Source organism: Amborella trichopoda, chromosome 9 (genome assembly GCF_054954075.1).
Source record: "Amborella trichopoda isolate Santa Cruz 75 chromosome 9, AtrichopodaSantaCruz75HAP2 v2.0, whole genome shotgun sequence".
Taxonomy (NCBI): Eukaryota; Viridiplantae; Streptophyta; class Magnoliopsida; order Amborellales; family Amborellaceae; genus Amborella; species Amborella trichopoda.
Window position 1 is genome coordinate 7,403,599 of NC_142344.1, and position 25,336 is coordinate 7,428,934.

The window sequence follows — 25,336 nt, forward strand, 5'->3', positions numbered from 1 at the left end:
AAAATCCAATTATTATTTTTCTTTCACAACTATAATGGTCAAGACTGAGATGTTTGAAGGTTTTCGATCCTAAAACTACAATATTCTATGAGGTTTAAGGTGAGGCTTTACTTAAAGTTGCAGCCTTATCAAAACCTTTTTTTTTTATAAAGGGTGAGGTTTGTATAAGGTGTCCACCTTAAGCAATCACGATAAGGTGCGCCTCAAAATCTCACTATAAGATGTATTTTAGGTGCCGAAACTCTTATGATCACTCTAAAATGTATTTTCAGCCCATATTATAAAATTGAAAACTCAAAAAATAGTGCAGATTTAGCAAATCCATAAACACTTAATTATCTTGACAATAAACGGTCTAAGATAATACATTACAAGATACACTATTATTAATACTTGAAATTCAACTTTCTTTCATATTCATATATATCTCGAATTGGAAATGATCAATTGGAGGGTCTTCTAATAACGAAACAACCTTTTCCATGAGTTTTGAGTTGCATCTTACTTGTACAATATAAAATTTACAACTTATATAAACGTTTTTATATAAAATTTACAACTTATATATACGTCTTTGTGTTTTTTTTTTTTGGGGTAGATGAGTGGAGAAGTCCTTGTATAAAGGTTTTCCATATACAACAAAACAAAAAGGGAACCTCTCAAAGTCAAGGAGTTGGCGTCCACGTTCTTGGAGACAAAAGACGAGAAAAGAAATCCAATCCCCGAGCCCCTCCTCGGAGCATTTTAACAGGCCGCCCCAAGATCAGTCACTCGTCCACTCATCCTATCTGCATATCCCTACCGTCCATCTCCCGCCTCCCTCGTGTTTATGAATCCTCGAAAGTCGTAACCGCTCTCTGCCCCGTCTCTCTTATCCAAATAACAAATAAACAAGTCCTAATCCAGGTGGTCATCTCGCTCTTTCTAGTAGATCCTTCCATCTCATACTCTCTAGGAAAAATCAAATCGATCCGGAACGTTTGATCGGATAAATCGGGTAAAACAACAAGCGCTCACAGGGGAGACTCAAAAAAACAGTATAAATTTCTGTAACTCGTCTCCTCTCTCTCTTAAAACAAAAAGGAATGGCGGTAGTAGAAGGCGTGAAGAAAGGAGGCGGAAAGTTGCTGGCGCCGCTCATAGCGGTGGCGCCCGTCGTAATAGTGGTGGCGCTTTGGATCGTCGAGCCCTTTGACACTTCGCCCATACCAGACTATGACCCCGAGATACGGCACGTGCGGGAGCAGAACCTGAGGGTGGCGAGGGACTTGGAGCGTGTGGCTGAGGGCTTGGTGATGGGGCCAGAGGACTTGGCGTACGATGCACAAGAGGGGGCCGTGTATGTGACCACCGCGGATGGGTGGGTAAAGAAGGTGGAAGGGGTTGCGTACGGTGGGGAGATCGCCGTGCGCAACCTTAGTTTCACCGGGGGAAGGCCACTTGGGGTGGCGCTCGGGCCGTCGAAGGAGGTGTTTGTTTGCGATGCTTACAAGGTTCGTCTCTCTCTCTCTCTCTCTCCAGATGCTTACCACCTCTCTCTTCACTCGGATCTCTTTTTTTGCCTTAGGGCTAGCAACGGCCCGGCCCTGAAAAATTACGGCATGAGCCAGCTGATGCCGCCAAAACAGGCCGGCCGATTGATTCAACCCGGCCTACCCTGGCCTTTATTTTTAGAGTAATTTACCTAGGGATCTTAAAATTTTAAGCACAATACAAAATGCTCCACTTATAAGTCCATCAATCTATTCTTTTAATTTTTCCAAAATTATCTATTGATGAACTTGAATTTTGATTTTTTTTTTTAGTTTTTTTTCCGTAAATAGGATAATGTCTTAATGCTTCGGCACTGCCCTACTAACTTAAAAAAACTAAAAAGAAAAATCAAAATTTGGGTTCCCCAAGAAGTATTCTTGAAAAAACAATAATATTAATAATAAGTTGACCGAGTTTTTTTATTTTTTATTTTCACCAATAATCCGAACATTTTGTGTTTTACCTCCGTACATAAATCACTCTTTTTTCTTGTTTTTTTTTTAACATTATTTTTATTTAAGATGGCCGGCCCTCACAGGAATAGGTCCAAGGCTTTGCGTGACATGCTGGGCTGCTTATTGATTGTAGTTTTTGTTTCCTTTCGAGAAATACTCATTTTATAAAAGACAAAAATACATTAAAAGGGACCCAAATTGCCCTCCAACAGTTTAAAATTTAGAGAAAACTTTTCAAAAGTCCCAATCTATGTGCCCGGGTACCTTTTTTTAATAGTTGCTCTCCTCTTGAGCCATATCTCTTTTTATTTCTAAAGGTTAAGTGATTGCTCTCTTCACATCTTCCAAATTATTGAGATGGCCCGCAGCGGGTCCCAAAAAGTTTGATGCGTTCTAATAAATCAAGATGCTTCTGTACTTAGGATATTTTTTTTTTTGTCATTAAATCACTCTCAGTTTTTTTTAGAAAATAACGGATTGCCCACCCAATAATTGCTGTCCTCCTCTAATAGAAAACATCACTATCGTCATTCGAGTTTTATCATAATTATTTGGTATCGGCCATATAAATTATGTTCTCTATCAATGGCCATAACATAGATTCAAAATTAATAATAAGATGTGGCAAAATTTTATGCTAGATATTTACCAAATGCAACTCACCTCTTTTATTCGGGCTTGAGATGTGTCAATGCAACTCACCTCCTCTATTCGGGCTTAGGATGGGTTAGGGCAAGTTTAAAGTTCTTAACCTTATTGGACCAAATCCAGCACAAAAAAACAAACAAGAAAAGAAAAAATAAATTATTGCTAATGTTAAAAGAAAACAACCATAAAAGAAAGCGAACATTTATAAAAGTACGCTCTAAGAGGGGCTTCAAGCCCGGATTGAACCCGTTTATGCTAGCCAACTAAATGTATTTTAGCTTAATTAATATAATATTTAATTTAGACAAATTTATCAAGATACATATGATTCATTTTACCCATATTTTTTAATCTAATTTCAAATATGCAGCATTCTTTTGATAAAATTTTAAATAGCTCATTAAATGACACATCAAGATGAATTTTGAAACTTATCAAAATACATTTTACTTCAATTGATAATAAGTGAAACTTGTTTTCATTATTGGCAAATCACTACACTTATAGGTGATACAAAGAGATATCAAATCCTATGATTGAAGGGATGTGATTAATATATAGGGAAAGTAGTGATCTCAAATCCTATGATTGAGGGTTGAGATCAGTATAAAAAAAAAAAGTAGTGATATCTTCTAATTCAAACCCATCCACATCTATACGTAAATTCAAAACTTTTTTCCACACCTGCACGTCAAACCCATTCAGCGTCCTCTACGTGAATTTTCTAATATAAATTGTTAAATAGTTCAAATATTAGGTGTATTTTGATAAATTTCTTTACTAGAACCTGATATGGTGTTGTGATCTGGACTAGTGATTCTTGATCCAGATCCGAGATTTTTCGAACAGTAGATCACTCCAATGTGGTATTAATTGTGATTTCAATTTATTTTTGTCGATAAGAAATGAACTGTAGGTTTTCATTCAATAATCTTTGTTGTTTACTATGTAAATTGAGAATTGTGAAGAAACTACTGAGTATGGGTTAATAATAGAAACTAAATTATAAATACCTAAACCATATCCAAATTTATAATTAAATACAGATACTCTATCAACCCTTCCCGTAAATATTAATTGCAATATATACTTTTTATATTAACCCTATACACAATATACGGATTCCTTTCACAAGAATATCTCTCTCCCTCCTTTGGCCCAACTATATTTTCTCTAACATTTGTGGTTAGGTTTCTCTCTATCTTTTGGCCCATCTCTATTGCTATCCAAAAGATATTCTTCTCAGGCTCAACTTGGCTATGTTAGATATGAGTATCATAAAATTGACCACCTTGACATTGAAATGTATGAATATAAAAAATAGAAATAAAAAAATTCAAAAAAAAAAAAAAAAAGGAAAGAAACTCCAAGCTTTTTAAATACAGCTCGTTCATATATTATTTAAGATGGGAAAATGAGATTTTAGGTGTATTAAGTACTTTCTTATAAGATTTCAAAGAAGGGAAAACTTTCTAATCTCTTCTAGCTATATGATCTGAATGATGGCTGAGATGGTCTCAAACACATTTCACACCTAAATACTATTTGGTTTTTTAATTTTTATAAATCATGTCAACACCAAATTTGGGATATCCCATCCTCTCATAGGGTTGCATTGACGAAAAATATAAAAATACTCTTGATAAAAAAAAAAAACCAAAATATCTCTAAAACTTTTAAAGGCAGTTTGGTCATTTTATTTTAGAAAATATTTTTTATCTTTTTTAGGTGCGGCCAATAAGGTGATGAAAAATACTAAATTTCTTGTTAATATGATTATAGAAAAATTGAAAATAGAATATTATGTGCTGTAAGATCAAACGATCATAGCCTCACTTATGACAGTGTTGAAAACCTTACGATGAGTTGAAAATCTAAGTTCAACTCAAATTATGAAATTTAAATTCTCAAAAGCAATGAAGATCGAGCAGATTTATAATTACTTGCATATCTTGAAAATAGATGGTCAGATAACTTCTTACAAGATATACTACTTTTAGTACTTAAAATTCATTTTTTTCCTTTATATCGCATAGTTGAGAAGACTAATTGGAAGATTTTTCAACTTTGCAATACTCTTTTCTACTGGATTTTTGAGGTGCACCTTACCTTTTTTTTTACTTTTCCATTAAAGAGGACAAGTTCCTAAAATGTCAAGAGGTAAGTGTTATCTTTGGTGTGTTGTCCCATGTTAAAAAGCCATAAACATGCATATGCATATTAGAAAGGCTCTGAAAATGATTGAAAGATGAATAAAGGAACAAAATACTTGGCTTTCTTCAAAGGCTAAAGTGGATATACAAAGTGTTTATAGTAGTGGTTTAAAAAACAGATTGGTGCCCGGATAGGGTATCCCAAAAACCCATTGGACCGGTGAATCGGCGTTTCAGATTGGGAATCGAGTGGAATCGGTTATTTTTGTCTAAAAAAATCTTTAACAAATCACTATAAATATCTAAAAATAATGTTATTTTAATTTCTAAAAGAATTGAGGAGTGGTGCATTACGTATTTTCATTACTTTGTAAAAATAGGTGATTATTGAGATGTTGTTTTTCTATCTGGATGTCTGTATGATTAAAAAAAAATACATTAATAAATAAAATATACGACTTGTTTATCATTGTAATTAGTATAAACAAGGGTCTGACCCTCACAAATAAATAAATCTAATATATAACAATTAGTGTGCATAGAAATATAGAATTTACAAATATAAATTTACAATAATATTTTAATAAAATTAAAAGTGAATAAATAAATAAATTCATACTTGCAATGTGAGGTAACTAGTTACAAATACTTATATATTATAAGATTAAAAAAATTAATTTCCCACATAAATTAGTATCACATCAAAGTATGAAACATTTATTAATTTGTTTTACTTATCCAAAATTATTACAACCTAACTAACTATAATTATCAATGTGGGATAATTGATAAAGCAACTTGAAATAAATTCTAAAGTTGTATGAGTTAGTGTTATTTTTCTCTCTTAAAATATTCTCTAAACTAATTTTTTTAATATCCAATAGACTAGAATTTGTATTATTTTTATTCTTTTTTTAATATCCTATTAGGTATTACGGATTTTTTAATCTTAATTAACTAATTAATTATTGACTGCTCATATAATGAAATAATGTCATGATATAATAGCTTAATAGAGTTTTTATGTTTTTCTGGTAAGTAAATTTAAATTTTTTTGGTGAAAGATAGGGGGTGATGGGCACCGAATTATTATTTTTAATAAAAAAAAATTTATTGTCTAATTTAATTGCCACCATCGGATGTACAACCTTTTTATTCATGATGGGCATATATGGTCCTGCATATACCATCTCACTGCAATTTATCCCAAGATAACAATATTTGTCGGGCTTCTTATTCATGACGAGCTGGTTTTTCAACTCACATAAATGATGTGGGAAGAAATAGTACTATAAAAAAACTCAACCATCCTAATCATTCGATTGTTGTCCAACATCCTAAAATTATGGGGTTGCACTTTATACACGCGCATGTGGGGGTTGGTCCACGTTGACCCATGCTGACATTGGCAGGGTACAATCTGATGCAACAAGCTTATCTAGGCAGATTTTGAGTCTTTAAGTATAATGATTTGAACGGTTCACTGTACAGATGAAAGAAAGACCTATGTGATCTTTTGCTAGAAAATACAATTTTTTTTTAATAATAATCACCCCTTATAATTTTGGCAACAAGATCACTCACAGATGGTCTTATTACAAACAATATAAATTCTAAAAAAATAAATAGCACATCAATAAAATAAATCTCAACTGCTTGATGTCATTCATACAACCTAATATTGTGCTTAAGAATATAAAAAAGAATAACTAGCAAATAAAAAAAAATATGCCGGAGATTTCCTCAATCGGGTTTTTTACACCCCATATCAAGTCACCACATCCAATGGCGTGGGATCTGCGGTCTAGCTTCAATCTCGAAGCAAGAAAACTGATTTTAGCTAAACTAGGTAACCACCCTTAAAATCTCTATTAAACCCTAAACCCCAAAATTAACTTAGGCTTCTCTCTAATTTTTTCAACCCTTAGTTTCTCCTTAGATCTAGAGAGGAGAGAGGTACTACCTAGGAGAGAGAAAGTTAGAGAGAAATATAGAAGAGAGAGAGTGGGGCGTTCCCCTGTAGGAGAGAGAGGTCAGATAGATTATGGGAGAGAGAGGTTAGAGAGAGATTATGGGAGAGAGAGAGGTTGTATAGAAATGGGGGAAGAACACCCCTATTTATAGTGAATATTTAGGTTTAGGGTTTCTTAGGGTTTTCCCATAGTTTGCTTATTTCATGAGATTGAATCTAGACAGTTGATCAAGGTAACTTGTGGGGTGAGAGATCTGAGCCATCCATTCTATAAATGGGCCATCAACATTATAGAAGGTGCTTGAACCATTATCCCCTTTTCCTTAAACCATTTTCCCATCAATATATTTAAATAAAATAAATATCATGCATTCCATAAAATTGTATGATCCATCTCACATATTCCATAAGGATAGGTCAAATATTATCAAGCAAATAAATACTACCAAATATAAATAAGATAAGGTCAATATTTACTATCTATTAAAATTGACCACGTCCCTTTAAAGCAAACTTGCTATAAAACAAATAAAGCCATGATCAATATTTCCCTTCCAAGATTTGATCACATGCCACAAATCAAAGTTACCATAACTTAAAGACTTGAACATAAAGCAAACAAAGAATCCAAAGGAGTGGTGCGTGCCTCCCCTATGTAGCACATGTGGGCCCCCACCCACATGCCACACGGTGGGCCTATGTGCACTTTGGGCCCCCATGAAATTTTATAAAAAGTTTTAAAATTAAATAAAACGAATTTATATATATTTGAATTTTACAACTTTATAAAATCAATAACTGTATTTTTATAAGTCCAAAAACATAAATAAAATATTGAGAGATTAATAAAAATTCAAATAATAAAACTAAAATCATTTCAATAATAAAATGAACACAATTAAATTAATATGATGGAAAAATGATCTATATGATTTTAGGAATTCAATCAGTAATTATGAGATACTCCACATTCAACTGTGGACTACAGACCACACTAGCTTTATCGAACCGACCCAGTGTTTCCCATGACCTACAGTCCAAGCAGGAGCTATTAGCGGGTCACCAAAGTCAGATCGATGAATCAAGGGGTCGGTATCCCAGTCTGTGGATTACAAGTCCTCCCCTAGAGATGAGTTAAGGTCACCACGACTTGATACGACCACAGCTCTAAAGCGCATAGGGGTATCTTTCGCACATGCATACGCTTCAGTCAAAGGTGGATATCTGGTTTTTTCGAACTATTTATCGATATGCATGCCGTGTGATGGAACATGGATGAGGTTTTGGCCCCCATCTCAGTAGGCGTACCATCACACACAAGGGTCACACAGTTCCTTCGCTCACTCATCAAGGGCTAACCCAAAACCCTCATAAGTTAATTCTTTATGCCTAGGTGCCTTGGGTTTTTCAACCGACTGGCCTAGATCAATAAGCACAATTCAGTATAAACAAACATTATTTCTTTACTATAGTCTTCGAGGGACCATACTCCCACTGAGTTTATGTTTCACTATAATAAAAGTATTTCAATATATACTCATAAGGCCTTTAGAGGCCATATAAACCCAACATCTCCCACTGGCCTTTGAAGGCCTTACATTCTCACTTTCTCTCATCCCCATCTCTCTCACATGTCTTACAAAAACATTTGGGACAACTCCCTTAATCAGAGGGTCTGCAACCATCAAATCTGTAGATATATAGTTGATCTCGATTTCTTTCAATCTTACCTCATTTCTCAAGTGATAAAAATGAGGCTTAATATGCTTGGAGTTCTTGTGAAACCGAGGCTCCTTAGAGACACAAATAGCCGCAGTGTTGTCGTAGAAAATTCACACTGCCTCACAACGTACATGATTAAAATTAAGTTGATTAAGAAACATCTTAATCCACACAACTTCCTTGGCTGCTAAAAATCATGCCACATATTGGGATTCCATTATGGACAAGGCCACAATATCTTGTTTCTTTGACTTCCAAGAAACCGCTTCCCCTCCAAGCATAAAAAACATACCCAGAAGTAGACTTCGCATTATCTGGATCTGCTAGACAGCTTGCATCAGAATATCCCTCTATTGTTATTTCAGTTTCCCCTTTATATGTGAGCGCATAATTCATGGTCCCTTTTAAATATCTGAGAATTCTTTTTATAGTTTTCCAATGCTCTTCTCCTGGATTACTTTGGAAACGGCTCACCAGACTCATAACGAATGACAAGTCAAGTCTTCTTCCCTTTATGGTATACATAAGGGAACCAACTGCGCTCCTGTATGACACTCTCTCCATGGTTCTTATATCCATGTCATCGGTAGGACACATCTTATTATTAAGCTTCATCTTTTTGTTAATTGGGGTAGACATGGACTTACACATACTCATATCAAACTTTTCCAAAATCCTCTTACATTAGGTTGCATGGAAAAGTTGGGTAGTCTTCTCTCTCCTGTTTCTTATTATCTTGATGCCCAACACATATGAAGCTTCTCCAAGATCCTTCATATCAAAGTGTTGTACAAGAAAATTTTTCGTCTCTACTACTAGGGCAATTGAGCTACTAACAATTAACATATCAATCACATATAATGATATAAAAACCACATCACTCCCACTGACCTTTTGATATACGCAATAATCCTCATTATTTGTGGAGAACCCTACAACAGCAAGTGTCTCCTGGAATTTTATATACTACTGTCGCGATACTTGTTTCAAGTCATAAAGAGATTTATTAAGTTTGCATACAGGTTCTCTTTCCTTTTCTCCTCAAATCCCTCAGGTTGGGTCATGTAAATTTTTTTTTTTAATCCCCATTTAGAAATGTTGTTTTGACATCCATTTGATGAACCTCAAAATCAAAATAGGCAGCTATAGTTATAAGGATTCGGATAGATGAAAATTTGGCAACAAGGGAAAAAGTTTCCTCATAATATATCCCTTCTTTTTGGGTGAAACCCTTTGTAACTAGCCTAGCTTTGTATTTTTCTATTTTCCCTTCAGAGTTCAACTTTTTTTTGAAAATCTACTCACAACCAATGGCCTTACTCTTTTGAGGTAGAGGTATTAATTCTCATATATGGTTTTGGTTAATGGAAGCATACTCATCTTTCATGTCTTCTACCTAGTATTCCCTTTCAGGGCAGGTCAAGGCTTCACGGTGAGTTCTGGATTCTGAATCTAGGTCTTCCCTAACCTTATCAAAATATTCTCAAAGGTAGACAAATTGTTCTAGGTAAAGAAGTGGTCTACTGACTCGGTTACTTCGTCTAGGTTCAGGTAAATATTCACTTTCTCTAGGGAGTTTAGGATCAGGTTGGGTTCGTTTAGAAGTTTCAAGTTCAAAGTCTTGAACTACATCCTTGTTATTTAGCCTCTTCATAAAAGTCGGCTTGTTTTCTACTCACTCTTGCTTCAAGGAACTCTTCCTCGAAGAAGTGAGCATCGTGACTTTCAATAACTGCACTTGTTTCAAGGTTGTAGAATCGATACCCCTTACCATGATCTGAGTAACCAATAAAAATGGTTTTGACAGTTTTGAATTGCAATTTGGTTCTATTTTGATGTGAGATAAGGACATGGGGTGAGCAACCCCAAACTCTCAGGTGTTCAAAGGAGAGAGTACGACATGTGAAAATTTTGTGAGGAGTAAGTGGGGCAGCTTTTGTGGGAGTCCGGTTAAGGATGTAACATGCCGTTAAAACGGCTTCTCCCCAAAGCTCCAATGAGAGATTTGCATGCCCTATCATACTCCTTACCATTTCCACTAAGGTCATATTCTTTCTCTCAGCTACATCATTTTGTTCAGGAGTATAAGGCATGGTGTACTGATGGATGATCCCATTTTCAATGCACAATTCTTTAAAAAGGTCAGATGAATATTTCTCCCCTCTATCGGTTCTATGAATTTTAATTTTTATGTTGGTTTGATTATCTACCTGGGCCTTATATTCTTTGAATTTTTCTAGGGCTTTGATTTTGCATGAATAAAGTACACATGGCTATATCGCGAGTGATCATCTATAAAAGAGATAAAATATATTTTTCCACTTTTGGTGGTCACATTCATAGGTCCACATATGTCACTATGAATGATTTCCAATACGCTAGTAGCTCTTTTTGCCCTGGTGGCATTTCTCTTTATTAATTTTCTTGCACACAAGACTCGCAAATTTTCAATAAATCTCTCTTATAATTTTGAAGAATCCCGTCCCTTTTTAATATTTATATTCGTTTAATATTAATGTGTCATAAGCATCCAATTCATTAGGGGATGAGACATAAGCAACATTCTCTTTTATTTCAATAGTAAAAGCCTGTCTATATGTCGTCACATCTTTCTCCTTTTTGACCACTACTTTTTTCCCAATGAAAGTAGTTATGAATCCAATCATAGACATCGTCGGAACCGAAACCAACACTTCTTCATATCAGGAGCATAAAGTGCTTGGATCAAGGTGCTCCACTCTTCAATTTTAGCTCAAAATCTCCAACTTCAAGAACATTAGTCTTCTGATTTTTTTCCATATAAATATGTTGTTGTCCTGGCCCCATGGGAGTGAAAGAACGAAAATCATCCTTGGTATTTGTGACGTGGGCCGTAGCACCCTAGTCAAGACACCAAGAGGATCCTTTGGGGTCAGCCAGCATAGACTCCAAAATCACACATGTCAATTCCTTGTTGGTCCCTCCAGATTTGTTAAACCGACAATTATTGACTATGTGGCCCACCTTCTTACAAATAAAGCAAGTTCGAGTCTCTCTCTTTGCTCTTTTATTTCCAAAATCTCTCCCTTTGAAATATTTTTCCTTTCGAAAATTATTTCTTCCCTTTCCCTTCTTAAATTTAAAAGAAGGTGGGGATTTTATTATATGCACGGCTTCCCTTGGAGTTGTTAGTAGTAGTTGCCTTGAATTTTTTCTCTCCTCTTCTGCTTTGATTGTAGTGATGAGCTCCTCCAGTTTTGATGCTTTCTTTCTGGCTGAGATGGAATATATAAAGGTCTCCCAAGAATTAGGAAGATGAATCACTTGCATAGGTTCATTAAGTTTCATGTCTGTATCTTCTAGCTCTCTGACTAGAGCACGAAATACGTGCACATGATATGTAAACTTGGTATCTTCTGCCATCTTTAATTCATTATACCTCCTCATAGCTATGGTTTTCTTCATAAGAGATGCTTCAAGATACTCTCTCTCAAGTTTATCATAAATTTCACTTGCAGTATAGATTGACTCATACTCAAAAGCATATGAGTCAGGCATAACAAATAAAAGAATGTATTTACATCTCATATTCTTCCTCTTCCAAATGGCGTACTCATCTTTAATGACTTGAGATGAGTCGTCAATTGAACGACGATGTCAGTCCTCAAAGAGTACCTCATGCAAATTTTTCTCATAAAGCACAAATTTGATTTTTTTTTTTCCATGAAACAAAATTGGTCCCATCAAACCCTTTGGTTTTTAGGATCTCTGAGATGAAGGTACGAGCAGCCATATATTTATATTCTCAAGCAAAAATAAAAAAAGACTCCTAATGGCAATCAAGTAAAATAGCTATGATACCAATGAAAGAAAGACCTATGTGATCTTTTGTCGGGAAATACAATTTTTTTTAATAATAATCACCTCTTATATTTTTGGCAACAAGATCACTCACAGATGGTCTTATTACAAACAATAGAAATTCCAAAAAACTAAATAGCAGATCAATAAAATAAATCTTAACTACTTGATGTCATTCATACAACCTAATATTATGCTTGAGAATATAAAATAAAAGAACTAACAAATAAAATTAAAGATGTCGGAGTTTACCTCAACCAGGTTTTTTACACCCCACACCGAGTCACCACATCCAATAGCGCGAGATCTGCGGTCTAGCTTCAATCTCGATCCAAGAAAACTGATTTCGGCCAAACTAAGTAACCACCCTTAAAATCTCTACCAAATCCTAACCCCCAAAATTAACTTAGGCTTCCCTCTAATTTTTCCAACCCTTAATTCTCCTTAGATCTAAAGAGGAGAGAGAGTACTACTTAGGGTTTTGAAAAGAGAAAGTTAGAGAGAGAAATATAGAGGAGAGAGAGTGAGGCGTGCCTCTCTAAGAGAGAGAGAGGTGAGAGAGAGATTATGAGGGAGAGAGAGGTTAGATAGAGATTATGGGAGAGAGAGAGGTTGTGTAGAGATGGGGGAACACCCTTATTTATAGTGAATATTTAGGTTTAATGGTTTCTTAGGGTTTTCCCATAGTTTGTCACTTTCATGAGATTGAATCTAGACCGTTGATCAAGATAACTTGTGGGGTGAGAGATCTGAGCCATCCATTCCATAGATGGGTCATCAACATTATGGAAGGTGCTTGGACCATTATCCCCCTTTTCTTAAACTATTTTCCCATCAATATATTTAAATAAAATAAATATCGTGTATTCCATAAAATTGCATAATCCATCTCACATATTCCATAAGGATATGTCAAATATTATCAAGCAAATAAATACTACCAAATATAAATAAGATAAGGTCAATATTTATTATCTATTCAAATTGACCACATCCCTTTAAAGCAAACTTGCTATAAAACAAATAAAGCCATGGTCAATATTTTCCTTCCAAGATTTGACCACATGCCACAAATCAAAGTTACCATAACTTAAAGACTTCAACATAAAGCAAACAAAGAATCCAAAAGGGTGGTGCGTACCTCCCCTATGTAGCACATGTGGGCCCCCACCCACATGCCACACGGTGGGCCTATATGCACTTTGGCCCCCCATGAATTTTTATTAAAAGTTTTAAAATTAAATAAAATGAATTTTTATATATTTGAATTTTATAACTCTATAAAATCAGTAATTGTATTTTTATAAGTCCAAAAAACATAAATAAAATATTGAGAGATTCATAAAAATTCAAATAATAAAACTAAAATCATTTTAATAATAAAATGAACACAATTAAATTAATATGATGGGAAATGATCCATATGGTTTTAGGAATTCAATCTGTAATTATGGGGTACTTCACCTTCAACTGTGGACTACATACCACACTAGCTTTATCGAACCGGCCCAGTTTTTTCATGACCCACAATCCAAGCAGGGGCTCATTAGCGGGTCATCAAAGTCAGGTCGATGAATCAAGGGGTCGCAATCCCAATCTATGGATTACAGGTCCTCCCCTAGAGACGAGTTAAGGTCACCACGACCTGATGCGACCACAGCTCTGTGACGCATAGGGGCATCTTTCGTACATGTATACGCTGCAGCCAAAGGTGGATATCTGGTTTTTCCGAACGATCTATCAATATGTTTGCCCTGTGATGGAATATGGATGAAGTTTTGGCCCCCGTCTCAGTAGGCTACCATCAGACACAAGGGTCACACAGTCCCTCGTCTCACTCATCTATGCATAAGCTCCGACCTCATCAAGGGCTAACCTAAAACTCTCATCGGTTAATTTTTTATACCCAGGTACCTTGGGTTTTCCAACCGATTGGCCTAGATCGATAAGCACAGTCCGATATAAACAAACATTATTTCCTTAGTATGATCCTTGAGGGACCACACGCCCACTGAATTTATGTTTCACTATTAATAAAAGTATTTTGATACACACTCATAAAGCCTTTAGAGGCCACATAAACCCAATAACTGAACCATCGAGTGGTTCTCTATACAGAATCGCTGATATATCTCTAGAATAGGACGACTATACAGGATCGCCGATACCTCTCTAGAATCGGACGACTTAACGTGTTTACTGGAATTAACACGGGGTGGTCGATTCCCGTGTCGACTCAAACGAGTTCGTTGCGACTCGCCATTTTTTAAAGCACTGGTTTATAGTATATGGTCCCTAAGCCCTGGCCATTCACCATTTCAACAATGGCTCATTTACTAGTTTGTTGATAAAGACTGATAGACAGGAGTGGACTCGAAAGCGAAAAAACAGCTCATGTACACCCTTTGTTGATGACGACAAACGGTGGATGATAGGTTTGGGTACCATACACTATAAACACACAATGTGTTTGGTATAATAATCCTTTTGTGAAAAAGTTGTGTACAATATGCTAGAATTCTTACTCTTTTGAAAATTTCAAATATTTAGAGATTCTTTTAGTGATGCTTTGGTTCATTTTATAGTCCTCTTCGTGAAGGAAAGCATTTTTTATATATTTATTGTACCCTCCCAATATACCGCGAAAGAGCAGCACTGGAATTGTTTTTCATGTTTCTTTCAAGGGCAGTTCCCCATTTTATAAATGAGATAGTTTTTATTTCTTCTACACTTAGGGCGTGTTACCACTAAACGCATTTAATTATATATTTTGAGCACAATTGTTTGGGAACTGTTCCATGACATGGTTTATCTTTGTCCATTTTTAACGGCAAATGAGCAGTTAAATCCATTTAACTTCACAGCCAACCAAACAAAAGTGTTAGTACACAGGATATACTCCTCTCTCTTTCTCAATGTGAGGACACAGGGTAAATTCCTCCAACAAAAATTTTTACACACACAAACGCACTTATCTATAACTCTGTGACACATTATTGCCCTCCTATATGAAAGCCATGCCCTTGGACACTTATAACCAAAATTTGGATCGTCTTCATTTCTATGGGGGCAGGGCCTTCTGAAGGTGGCAGACAACAAGGTGGAGGTACTGTCGGACGGGGCGGAGGGCGTAAAGTTCAAGCTAGCGGACGGCCTGGATGTAGCCTCAGATGGAACCATTTACTTCACTGATGCAAGCTATAAATATGACCTTGATCATCATATGCTCGACATTTTCGAGGGGCGCCCTCACGGTCGCTTGTTGAGATTCGAACCCTCGACCGGTGAGACCCATGTGCTGTTGAAAGGCCTCTATTTTGCAAATGGATTGGCCCTCTCTCCGAACCAAGACTTTCTCGTCTATTGTGAGTCCACGTTGTAAGTGCTCTTACTTTCTCGGACCCTACAATCTCCACACACTTCGCCTTATATTCTCAGAGGGACTATTCAAATTTGAAAAAGAAGCCAAAAGATTATATGCTTCCTAGGAGCATATCATCTATTCATTCCCTGGGTAAAAACTTATAACCAGGAGTATTTTTAGCACATAAATTTTGGAGATATCACTTCCTCAATCTAGTAACTAACCTAATAAAGAAAAAAAAAAAAATTTCATGTACACATTACATGTACCTGAAAAAAAATTAAATCCTAGGATTGATCAAAATTATCTAAGTTTTTGGATGGTCAGATCAAAGTTTTTTGGAACCCAAAATCCAAGTTTTTTTTTTTTAAATACTTCAATTCAAAATTCAAGACGAAAAAGTATTCGTATGCAGCTCTTTTGCCCAAGGGACCAAGTGTGTAGCATGCTCCCACAAGACCACAAGAGCAAGCACAATAAAAAAAAGAAAATTATTTTTGTTTTGAGGAAGTTTAGGGTTACTTGGGCATGATCTTCTAATATTTGGTGGTTTATGTTTGTTTGTGACCTTAGTATATGTAGTACACACTTATTTAAGTTAGGTTTTTGTATTTGATTAACCCTAGCAGATGTGATTTGCGGTTCAAGTTCTTCAGTGTAGTTTGTTTGGAACAGCAACTAAACTGATTATTTGTTAACTATAGAAACGAAAAGCAATCCATGAAATTAAGAAAGAAGAAACAAACACGAAAGAAAGAGACAACCAATCATAAGGTAAAGATATACGTGGTTCGATAACATGTCTACGTCCACGGGATATTATAGCTTCTTTACTGATAATGAAAATAGGGTTACAATTCTTTCTCTTCCTCACGCCTCTCTGTTTTTATCTAATTACAAATAGATCTGTGTTTTTCCCTTAACCCGTAACTTTGGATGAACCTCCAATCGCAATGATATATATCGAGTCCCAGATGGATGGTACAAATTATCGAAATACCCTTGTAGGGATATATATATATATATATACGGATATATCCGAACCTTGGCAGATATATTTCCTCAGAATACAAGACATCAATCCTCAACTATTTCCACCTTGGCTTGAATTCTGTCGAGTCACCCTGAAGATGTCTTCATTCCCATACCTCCATAAAGGTACGCTACTACACCCTCACCTGCCATGGGGTACTTCTCTCACTCTCAACAATGAAAGACATTAAGTAAGTCCAAGCAAAGCTTGAGCTTCTTTGTGGTGACCGGCTTTGTAAGCATATCTGCAGGGTTGTTATTCGTATGAATTTTTTGTGAATGATTCTTTTTGACATAACCTCCTTGATCTTGTGATATCTCACATCAATGTGATTTGTCCTTGTATGAAACACTTGATTCTTTGCAATATTTATGCTACTCTGACTATCACAACGCAACACAGTACCTCCTTGCTCCACCCCCAACTCACGAGCCAAAGCAGTCGACCAAATCACCTCTTTTGCAGCCTCAACTGCTGCCATGTACTCTACCTCTGTCGTAAACAAGGTAATCGTGGGTTGAAGCATTGCCTTCCATGAAATAGGTCCACCTACTTGTGTGAAGACATACCCTGTAGTAGACCTTCGCTTGTCTAAATCACCAGTATAGTCGGAATCGATATATCCCACCAGTTCTGTAGAGCTTCTCTTCCTGTTGAACATAAATATGAGATCTGACGTCCTGCTCAGATATCTGAAAATCCATTTAATAGCATTCTAATGCTCCCTTCCAGAATTACTCATGTATCGACTAACAATACTGACAACATGAGATAAATCTGTCCTACTACAAACCATAGCATACATGAGGCTTCCGACTGTACTAACATAGGGCACCAGAGACATCTGCTCTATCTCTTCATCCGTAATGAGACACTGCTGTTCAGATAACTTGAAGTGACTCACCAATGGAGTGCTAACTGACTTGGCCTTTTTATATTGAAACGCTCCGACACCTTTTCAACATTCTTTTTCTGAGTTACCCAGAGTTTACCTGCACTTCTATCTCTATGAATCTCTATACAAATGATCATATTAGTAGCCCCTAGATCCTTCATATCAAACTCAGAACTTAACATAGACTTGAGAGAAGTTATGTCACATGCATTCTTGGCAGCGATGAGCATGTCGTCAACATAAATCATCAAGAGAATAAGGGAATTATCATCAAGAACTTTAAAATAAAAACAACAATCATACTCACTTCTTGAATAACCAATCCACATCATGAAATATTCGAAGCGCTTGTACCACTGCCTGGGAGATTGCTTAAGACCATAAAGCGATCTCTTGAGCAAACAAACTTGATCTTCTTTTCCATACACCTTGAAGCCTTCAGGTTGCTCCATAAAAATTTGTTCCTCCAAATCACCATGAAGTAACGTTGTCTTCACTTCAAGCTTTTCTAGCTCCAAATCAAACATGGCTACTAAAGCAAGTAATAGCCTTATTGAAGTGTGCTTGGCAACCGGAGAGAATATTTCATTGTAGTCCCCAACGTCCTTTTGAGTGTAGCCCTTTGCTATGAGCCTAGCCTTGAATCTCTCACATTTATTTTTTGTTGTTGCATTTTTCTTCGAAAGATCCACTTGCACCCAATCACTTTCCTTCTCTTTGGCCTCTTGACAAGCTCCCAAGTCTTGTTCTTTTTCAAAGACTCCATCTCCTCCATCATGGTTGTCATCCATTTATCACTCCGTGCATCACTTTGAGCATCTTCAAAGGAGTCGATTTTCCCAGTACCAACAGTTAGAGCAAAGGCTACCATGTCTTCACAGACGTATCTCACAGGGGCTTTGTGAACACGCTTCTTTCTACCTTCTTCCAAACTGAAGGGTTCACCTTGTGATTGTTGTTGTTCTGGTATGCTGCTAGATGATTTTTCCTCTTTTGATGTTTCAGACTCTTCTAGCTCCACCTGGACTTTCGATCTTTCTTCATCACTTTCATCTACTTGCACTTTGTCATATTGCATGTTGATTGACTTCATCATGTGAGATTCATCAAACACAAGATCCCTGCTAAGCATAACCTTATGTGAAGTAGGATCCCAAAGCTTGAATCCCTTCACTCCCTTCTCAAAACCAAGAAAGATGTATTGTTTAGATTTAGAGTCTAATTTGAAACGTTTCCCACTTTGCACATGGACATAGGCTGGACATCCGAAGATCCTCAGCATAGAGTAATCTACCGGCTTTCTTGTCCACATCTCCTCTGAAATTTTGCAATTAATCGTTGTAGATGGTGACCTATTAACAATGAAACATGCCATGTTAACTGCTTCTGCCCAGAAACTTTTTTTCAAATCTACATTCAATCTCATACTAAGAGCTCTTTCTAAAAGAGTCATGTTCATCCTCTCAGCCACACCATTTTGTTGAGGAGTTTTTGGTATGGTAAAGTGACATACAATTCCCTAAGCATTTCAGTTTCTTTCATGTCTTCCTTTCTGCCTTTGCTTTCTATTGTTTAAGCTTCGTGAATGCTTCACTTTTGTGTTTCATAAAGTAGATTCAAACCTTTATTGAGTAATCATCAATGAAGGTAATGAAGTATTTTACCCCACCCTTGGATTTGATTAGTGAAGCCCCCATATATCAGTGTGTACATAGTCTAGTATATCCTTGCTCGTATGAATTGTAGTTTGAATATAATCTTGCACTGTTTACCGAAAACACAGTACTTACAGAAATCTAGTTTACAGGCTCTGACATCCTTCAACAATTTTCTTTTATGAAGTTCCATCATACCTCGTTCACTCATATGCTCTAAACACATATGCCACAGATTTGTGTCATCTATGTTGGACTCAACATCTATGGTTACAGAAGCTCCACCTATAACTGTATTCCTTATCAACCTGTATAGATTCCCAGTCATCTGACCTTTCATGGCAACCCTATATCCCTTACTAACTTTGAGGACTCCACCTGTTGCTGTATACTTGCAACCATTCAAATCAAGAGCCCCTAGAAATATTAAGTTTTTCTTTAATTGTGGGACATGCCTCATATCTGATAAGGTTCGTATTATCCCATCAAACATTTTGATTTTGATAGTTCTTATTCCAATTGTCTTGCATACTACATCGTTCCCCATTAGAACAAACCCACCACTATATGATTTGTAGGTTTCGAAGTAGTTTCTATTTGGACGCATATGAAAAGAACAACCAGAATCTAAAGTCCAAGAATCAGTAAATTGATTATTATCCGAAGATATAAAGAGAAAATCTACATCATCTCCATCAGAGCTATCGGCCACGCTAGTTTCATTAGATGTTTTTCCTATTTCTATCTTTTTTATATCCTCTTTTCTTTTTGGGCAGTCTCTCTTCATATGACCTTCCTTTTTGCAATAATAGCAAATAAATTTGTCCTTCCCGTTCGATTTTGACTGACTTCTGCTTCCATACCTCTTTTGATTTAATCTACCCCTTTCATGACTCTCTTTGTGTTTCTAAAGAAACCTTCTCCTTGAAATTTAATATTGCTAGTCTTTTTCCTTGTCTCCTTTGATATAAGAGTAGCAGTGACTTTATCCGTCTCAAGAGTTTCCTTCCCCTAAAGTAGAGTCGTAACAAGGTGATCGTATGATCCTGGAAGCGAAGCCAACAAAAGTAGGGCATTGTCTTCATCCTCGATTTCGACCTCAAGGCTTGCTAACTAGCTTATGATCTAGCTGAACTCGCTGAGATGTTCAAGCAGATCTGTGCCTTCTTCCATCTGAAGAAAATACAACTGCTTCTTCAAGAACAACTTACTCGTCAGATATTTCGTTATGTAGATGCTCTCGATTTTTGTCCAAACCTCCGGAGTAGTTTCGATATCCACCACATAACGCAATACGTCATCTAAGAGATTCTGACGAATCGCACTTACCGCCTTTTCCTCCATCTTTTGCCACTCTTCATCGTCCATCTTTGCTGTTTTCTTCGATTTCCCTAGCAAAGCTTTAGCCAGACCTTGTTGTATCAAAATATCCTTCATCCTTCGTCACCAAAGGGTGAAATTGTTCTTTCTATTGAACCTCTCAATGTCATACTTGACGCTTGACCCATTTCCTGTCATCGTGGTAGCAAACCCCAGAATGCGGAACAACTATGTAGGCTCTGATACTAATTTGTAAACAAAAAGCAATCCACGAAAACATGAAAGAAGAAACAAACAAAAAAGAACGAGACAACCAACCACAACGTAAATATATACATGGTTCAGCAACATGCCTACGTCCGCGAGAGATTAGAGCTTCTTTACTGGCAATGAAAATAATGTTACAATTCTCTCTCTTCCTCACGCCTCTCTGTATTTATCTAATTACAAAGAGATCTGCGTTTTTCCCTTAACCCTCAACTTTGGTTGAACCCCCAATCGTAAAGATATATATCGAGTCCTAGATAGATGGTACAAATTATCGAAATACCCTTGTACAGATAAATATATCAAGTCCCAGATATATCGAGTCCCATGTATGGATATATCTGAACCTTGACATATATATTTCTTCAGAATACGAGACATCAATCCTCAGCAGTTAACAATATTAGCACCAACAGTCATTTGTTTTATTTTTCTCTCTTTAATTTTTCAATGGCTTTTACATTGTTCTTTTTGCTTTGATTTGTGAAAGCTGTGAAAGATGATTAAGGAATCTTATAGAAGATCATATCAGTCTTATTATCATTATGTTAAGAGTGGTTTAAACTTTTCAGGGCAAGATGTGTAAAATATTGGATTGAAGGAGACAAAAAGGGATCTACAGAGATATTCATAGATAAGTTGCCAGGTGTGCCGGACAATATTCGGTACGATGGCGAGGGTCGATTCTGGATAGGCCTAGCCACTGTAAGTACATCTTAATTCTAGCTCAATCTAATTTGACTTAGAGTAACATTTAAGATTTCAAATTATTGGATTTCCATGGTTTCAGAGCAAAGTGGCTTGTGAATTGATTCTTTATAATCGCGCTTTAAAGGCAGAACTCTATCGAAACTAGACATGAACTATAGAATTTGTAACAATTTCAACCAGTCACTTGTTTATATAATATTTTTAACAAAAAAAATTCTAAATTCTAAATTCAACAATTCTTCCTTCTTTTTTTTTCTATTCAATGATAGCAATGAGGGCAGTACATTCTTCACCCCCGCTTTCGGATTTTGAAGTTTCCATTTCCTCAATAATTTCAAATTTTGATGACTGAAAAGATAAATCCATGCTCCAATATGGTTTTCAATTCCATAGTATGTGAAGTTGGGACTTGGGAGAAAATATTAAGAAACAGAAGAGTATCATAATAATGTATTCCAATTATGTCACGAAATTTTGGTTTTGTTTGCCATCCATTCATGAAAAGATCAAGCTAAAACCACAGAAAAGTGGAAAATACTCATTACAAGCACATAAATGAATGCATTGGAAAAATGTGAATTTTATGTTTGAGCTCAAATGTCTTTATTTTTTAGAAGGTTGGTGCCTTCCAGTAAATAGGTCATTTCTCTCTGAGAAAAGGACTAAGAGATATGTAAGAAGTCAGAGAAGTGGAAGAGAACATGTATGGTTTGAGACTATTTATTAAAATCTGGCTGAGGAAAATAATAAGTATGCTTTAGTAATCAATGGTATGTGGATTATCTATAGGAAAAAGGTTATCAAAGGTTGCAACCTTAAAAAGTGCAATTAAGGTGCACATCAAAAATCCACTGCAAATGCTATTTTGAAGTTGGAAAACTCTATCTGATTGATCACCTTGATATTGAAATGTATGAATATAAAAAATGGAAAATGACCTCTAACCCCCTCCCTGAAATTTCATTTCTTATTAGCCCCTAAAATCCCTTGCACCCCTCAAGTTTAAAACTTTGGGACCATTAACCCCCTAATTATTATTATTTTTGTTCTTTTTACAAATTTGATACTTTGTTTTACAAAATGCCAAACCCATACATTAGTCATCCATACTTTTTTTTGTGTCGATATACAAATTTTATTGATGATAGTAATAATAATAATTATTATAGTTAATTAATAATTATAATAATAACAATAATAATATATTAATTGTTGAATATTTAATCTCTTATAGGTATTTTGATAAAAAAATTTAATAAATGAATAAATAACTAATGATAATCCATTAACAATAGTAACAAATATATTGATTAATCATTTTTTAAGTTCAAAAGATATTGATGTAATTGTAAAATAGGTCATAATGTTAAAGAAAAATTCATTTTCTTTTCATGCTTAAATTTATAGAGTGGGATCTATGGAGGTAAGATTGGTTTTAGGCAACGAAAGAGAAAGGAAAGGGAGCATTTTGTGAAATAAAAGAATCAAAATTATAAAAAGAACAAAGAAAAACACAATTAGGGGCCTAACGGTCCCAAAAATTTAAATTTGAGGGGTACAAGGGATTTGGGTGAACCCAGGGGGCTAATAGAAATGGAAGTTTTGGGGAGGGGTAAAAGTCATTTTCCCTATAAAAAATAAAAAATAAAAAAAATATTTTAAATCCCAAAATAGTGCATATTATAACATGTGTTTATAAATCTACTAGATTCGAACTAATTTTTGTGTCTAAAATTTTAAAATGGATTCTCAGGCCATCTAGTGAATTTTGGCACCAAAATTACATTTTAGAATAAAATTTGGTAGTACAACCCTTTTCCCATATGGTCACATTCTGCATATTTACCTCGGATTGTTTTGGTACGAAATATCTATGTACTTCCAATTTTTGGTTGTTTTGTTTCTCTCTTTTTTTCCTGTCTTTGTTTCTTTCTTTCTTTTCTGACATTAAGCATAGTTTTGAAATAGATTACGACGAACCATTTAATTTAATGCATATCTTGTTTTCTTTTCTAGGGTAAAACAGCATTTTTCAATATCATGCTGAAGTATGCTGTGGTGAGGAAAGCAATGGTGATTGTGAGCAAGTTTATTATGCTACCTGAATTCCAAATGAATGGTGGAGTTCTTGCTGTGAGTCTAACTGGGGAGGCCATTGCCCTTTACTCAGACCCAGAACTGAGCAAAGTTACAGGAGGAATCAAGATTGGAAAATATCTCTATATTGGATATCTTGATAAGTCATACATTGGGCGCCTTGACTTAAAAAAATATGCAGCATCTGCCCACTAAAATTGGTTATGGCAGGATAAAATGTATGAAAATACTTGGTGTGATCAAGCTCCAGTTCAGTTGTAGCACCAAACAAATTAATAAGCCCTATATAGTTTTCTTTCGACAATTCAGCTAGTTGGAATCGAACTTGAAATATAGCATTGCTATTGTCAACTACTAACCGCTCAAACTCGAGCCCGATTCCTAACTATGTAAAATTTGTCACTGTAATGCATCTTTTCGAGAAACAATGTGAAGCTTTGTCACTGTAATGCATCTTTTCGAGAAACCATGTGAAGGGAGGTGGTTTGCCCACATCATCATCATAATGATGGTGTTAGATTAAGGAACGACAAGGGTATCATATTTAGTTGCATCTCTCTTTGATCAAACACAAGATCTTCAAGGTGGGAGATGCAAATTCCTTATGTCTACAAACTTTTGATTTTAAAAGATGTAATATTGCCCTGCAAATTCAATGTAATGTATATCAAAGCTTCTTGCAGAAGAACATTCTTGAACATTTAGATTTTCCATGTCCCCTCTCTCTAGATGTCTTTTTTGTTCAATACAATACACCCACATCTATGAATTAAATTAAAAAAAAAATTAAAATTTTGAATCACCCAGATCGCCGTCATTCTCCTAGTTCGAGAAAACTCACCCTTGAGTTTTGAAATGGGTAGTAAGAATCATCATCTAAAAACGATTTTTGTCTCAACCCAAATATTGCACCTCAACATTAGGGATTGATCTCAGGAGCTATGGTTACAGGCCTGATCAATATGTTCGAAAATGTCCTCAAATAAGTTGCTGAGGATTTTGGTGCACCTAGCTATAGTAGAATGCCTTTGTGAGATGGAATCCTATAATTCGAAATAGGAATGGTGAGTCCTATCATTGATGAGAGAAAAAAAAGCTAATTATGGTCGCTGCCTCTTGTTGCCTCCTCTGTTATCTCTTCACGACTACCACTATTGCGTCATTACCACCATTGTGATGACTATCACCATCACCTACAACTTATCATTCGTTATAGATAGGAATTTCAAGTTTTTCATTTTCATCCAATAGTTTATCAAATATAGAATCACATGGTTCTTATTTAAAAAAAAAAAAACACAATTATCAAAGATGGAGTGCTATCAAAGATTGGACCATCATTAATTCATAAAATATTAAATCCAATTGAAGATTAGATCTTTATTGTTCTCTTTCAAAAGTGAGCTCATCTTGATGCCATCATACATAAAACCCATCTACATAAGTTGACTCGTCATCAATCCATTCTTTGATGGGTGCAGTTGGCATACGGACGCCTCCAAAGGTGTAGAGGTAAGGTGCCTTTCAAATTTTATCATGGTATATAATTTTGATGTAAAATGTTATTAGGATTATCTTAAAATTTACTTTTATATCTAATTATAAAATTTTAAATTTCAAAAATGGTTAAAATCAAGTAGATCTATAAACATATGAAAATCTTGAAAATGG

General features: G+C 35.6%; 1 protein-coding gene across 1 annotated transcript; it reads left to right on the forward strand.

Annotated features, from left to right (window-relative positions):
* Nucleotides 1-690: 690 nt before the first annotated feature.
* LOC18424093 (protein STRICTOSIDINE SYNTHASE-LIKE 5) lies at nucleotides 691-24,131 on the forward strand. Its single transcript, XM_006828687.4, has 4 exons — nucleotides 691-1,493; nucleotides 15,397-15,701; nucleotides 21,430-21,562; nucleotides 23,585-24,131. Exons 1-4 carry the CDS (start codon nucleotides 1,086-1,088, stop codon nucleotides 23,858-23,860), a joined length of 1,122 nt encoding a protein of 373 aa, XP_006828750.1. The 5' UTR covers nucleotides 691-1,085; the 3' UTR covers nucleotides 23,861-24,131.
* The last annotated feature ends 1,205 nt before the right edge of the window (nucleotides 24,132-25,336 follow it).

Excerpts from the sequence above, each read along its gene's own strand:
- LOC18424093 (XM_006828687.4), top strand. The coding sequence starts at position 1,086 with ATGGCGGTAGTAGAAGGCGTGAAGAAAGGAGGCGGAAAGTTGCTGGCG. Across the intron at positions 1,494-15,396 it reads TTGTTTGCGATGCTTACAAG|GGCCTTCTGAAGGTGGCAGA; the intron begins GTTCGTCTCTCT and ends CTATGGGGGCAG. Across the intron at positions 21,563-23,584 it reads TCTGGATAGGCCTAGCCACT|GGTAAAACAGCATTTTTCAA; the intron begins GTAAGTACATCT and ends TTTCTTTTCTAG.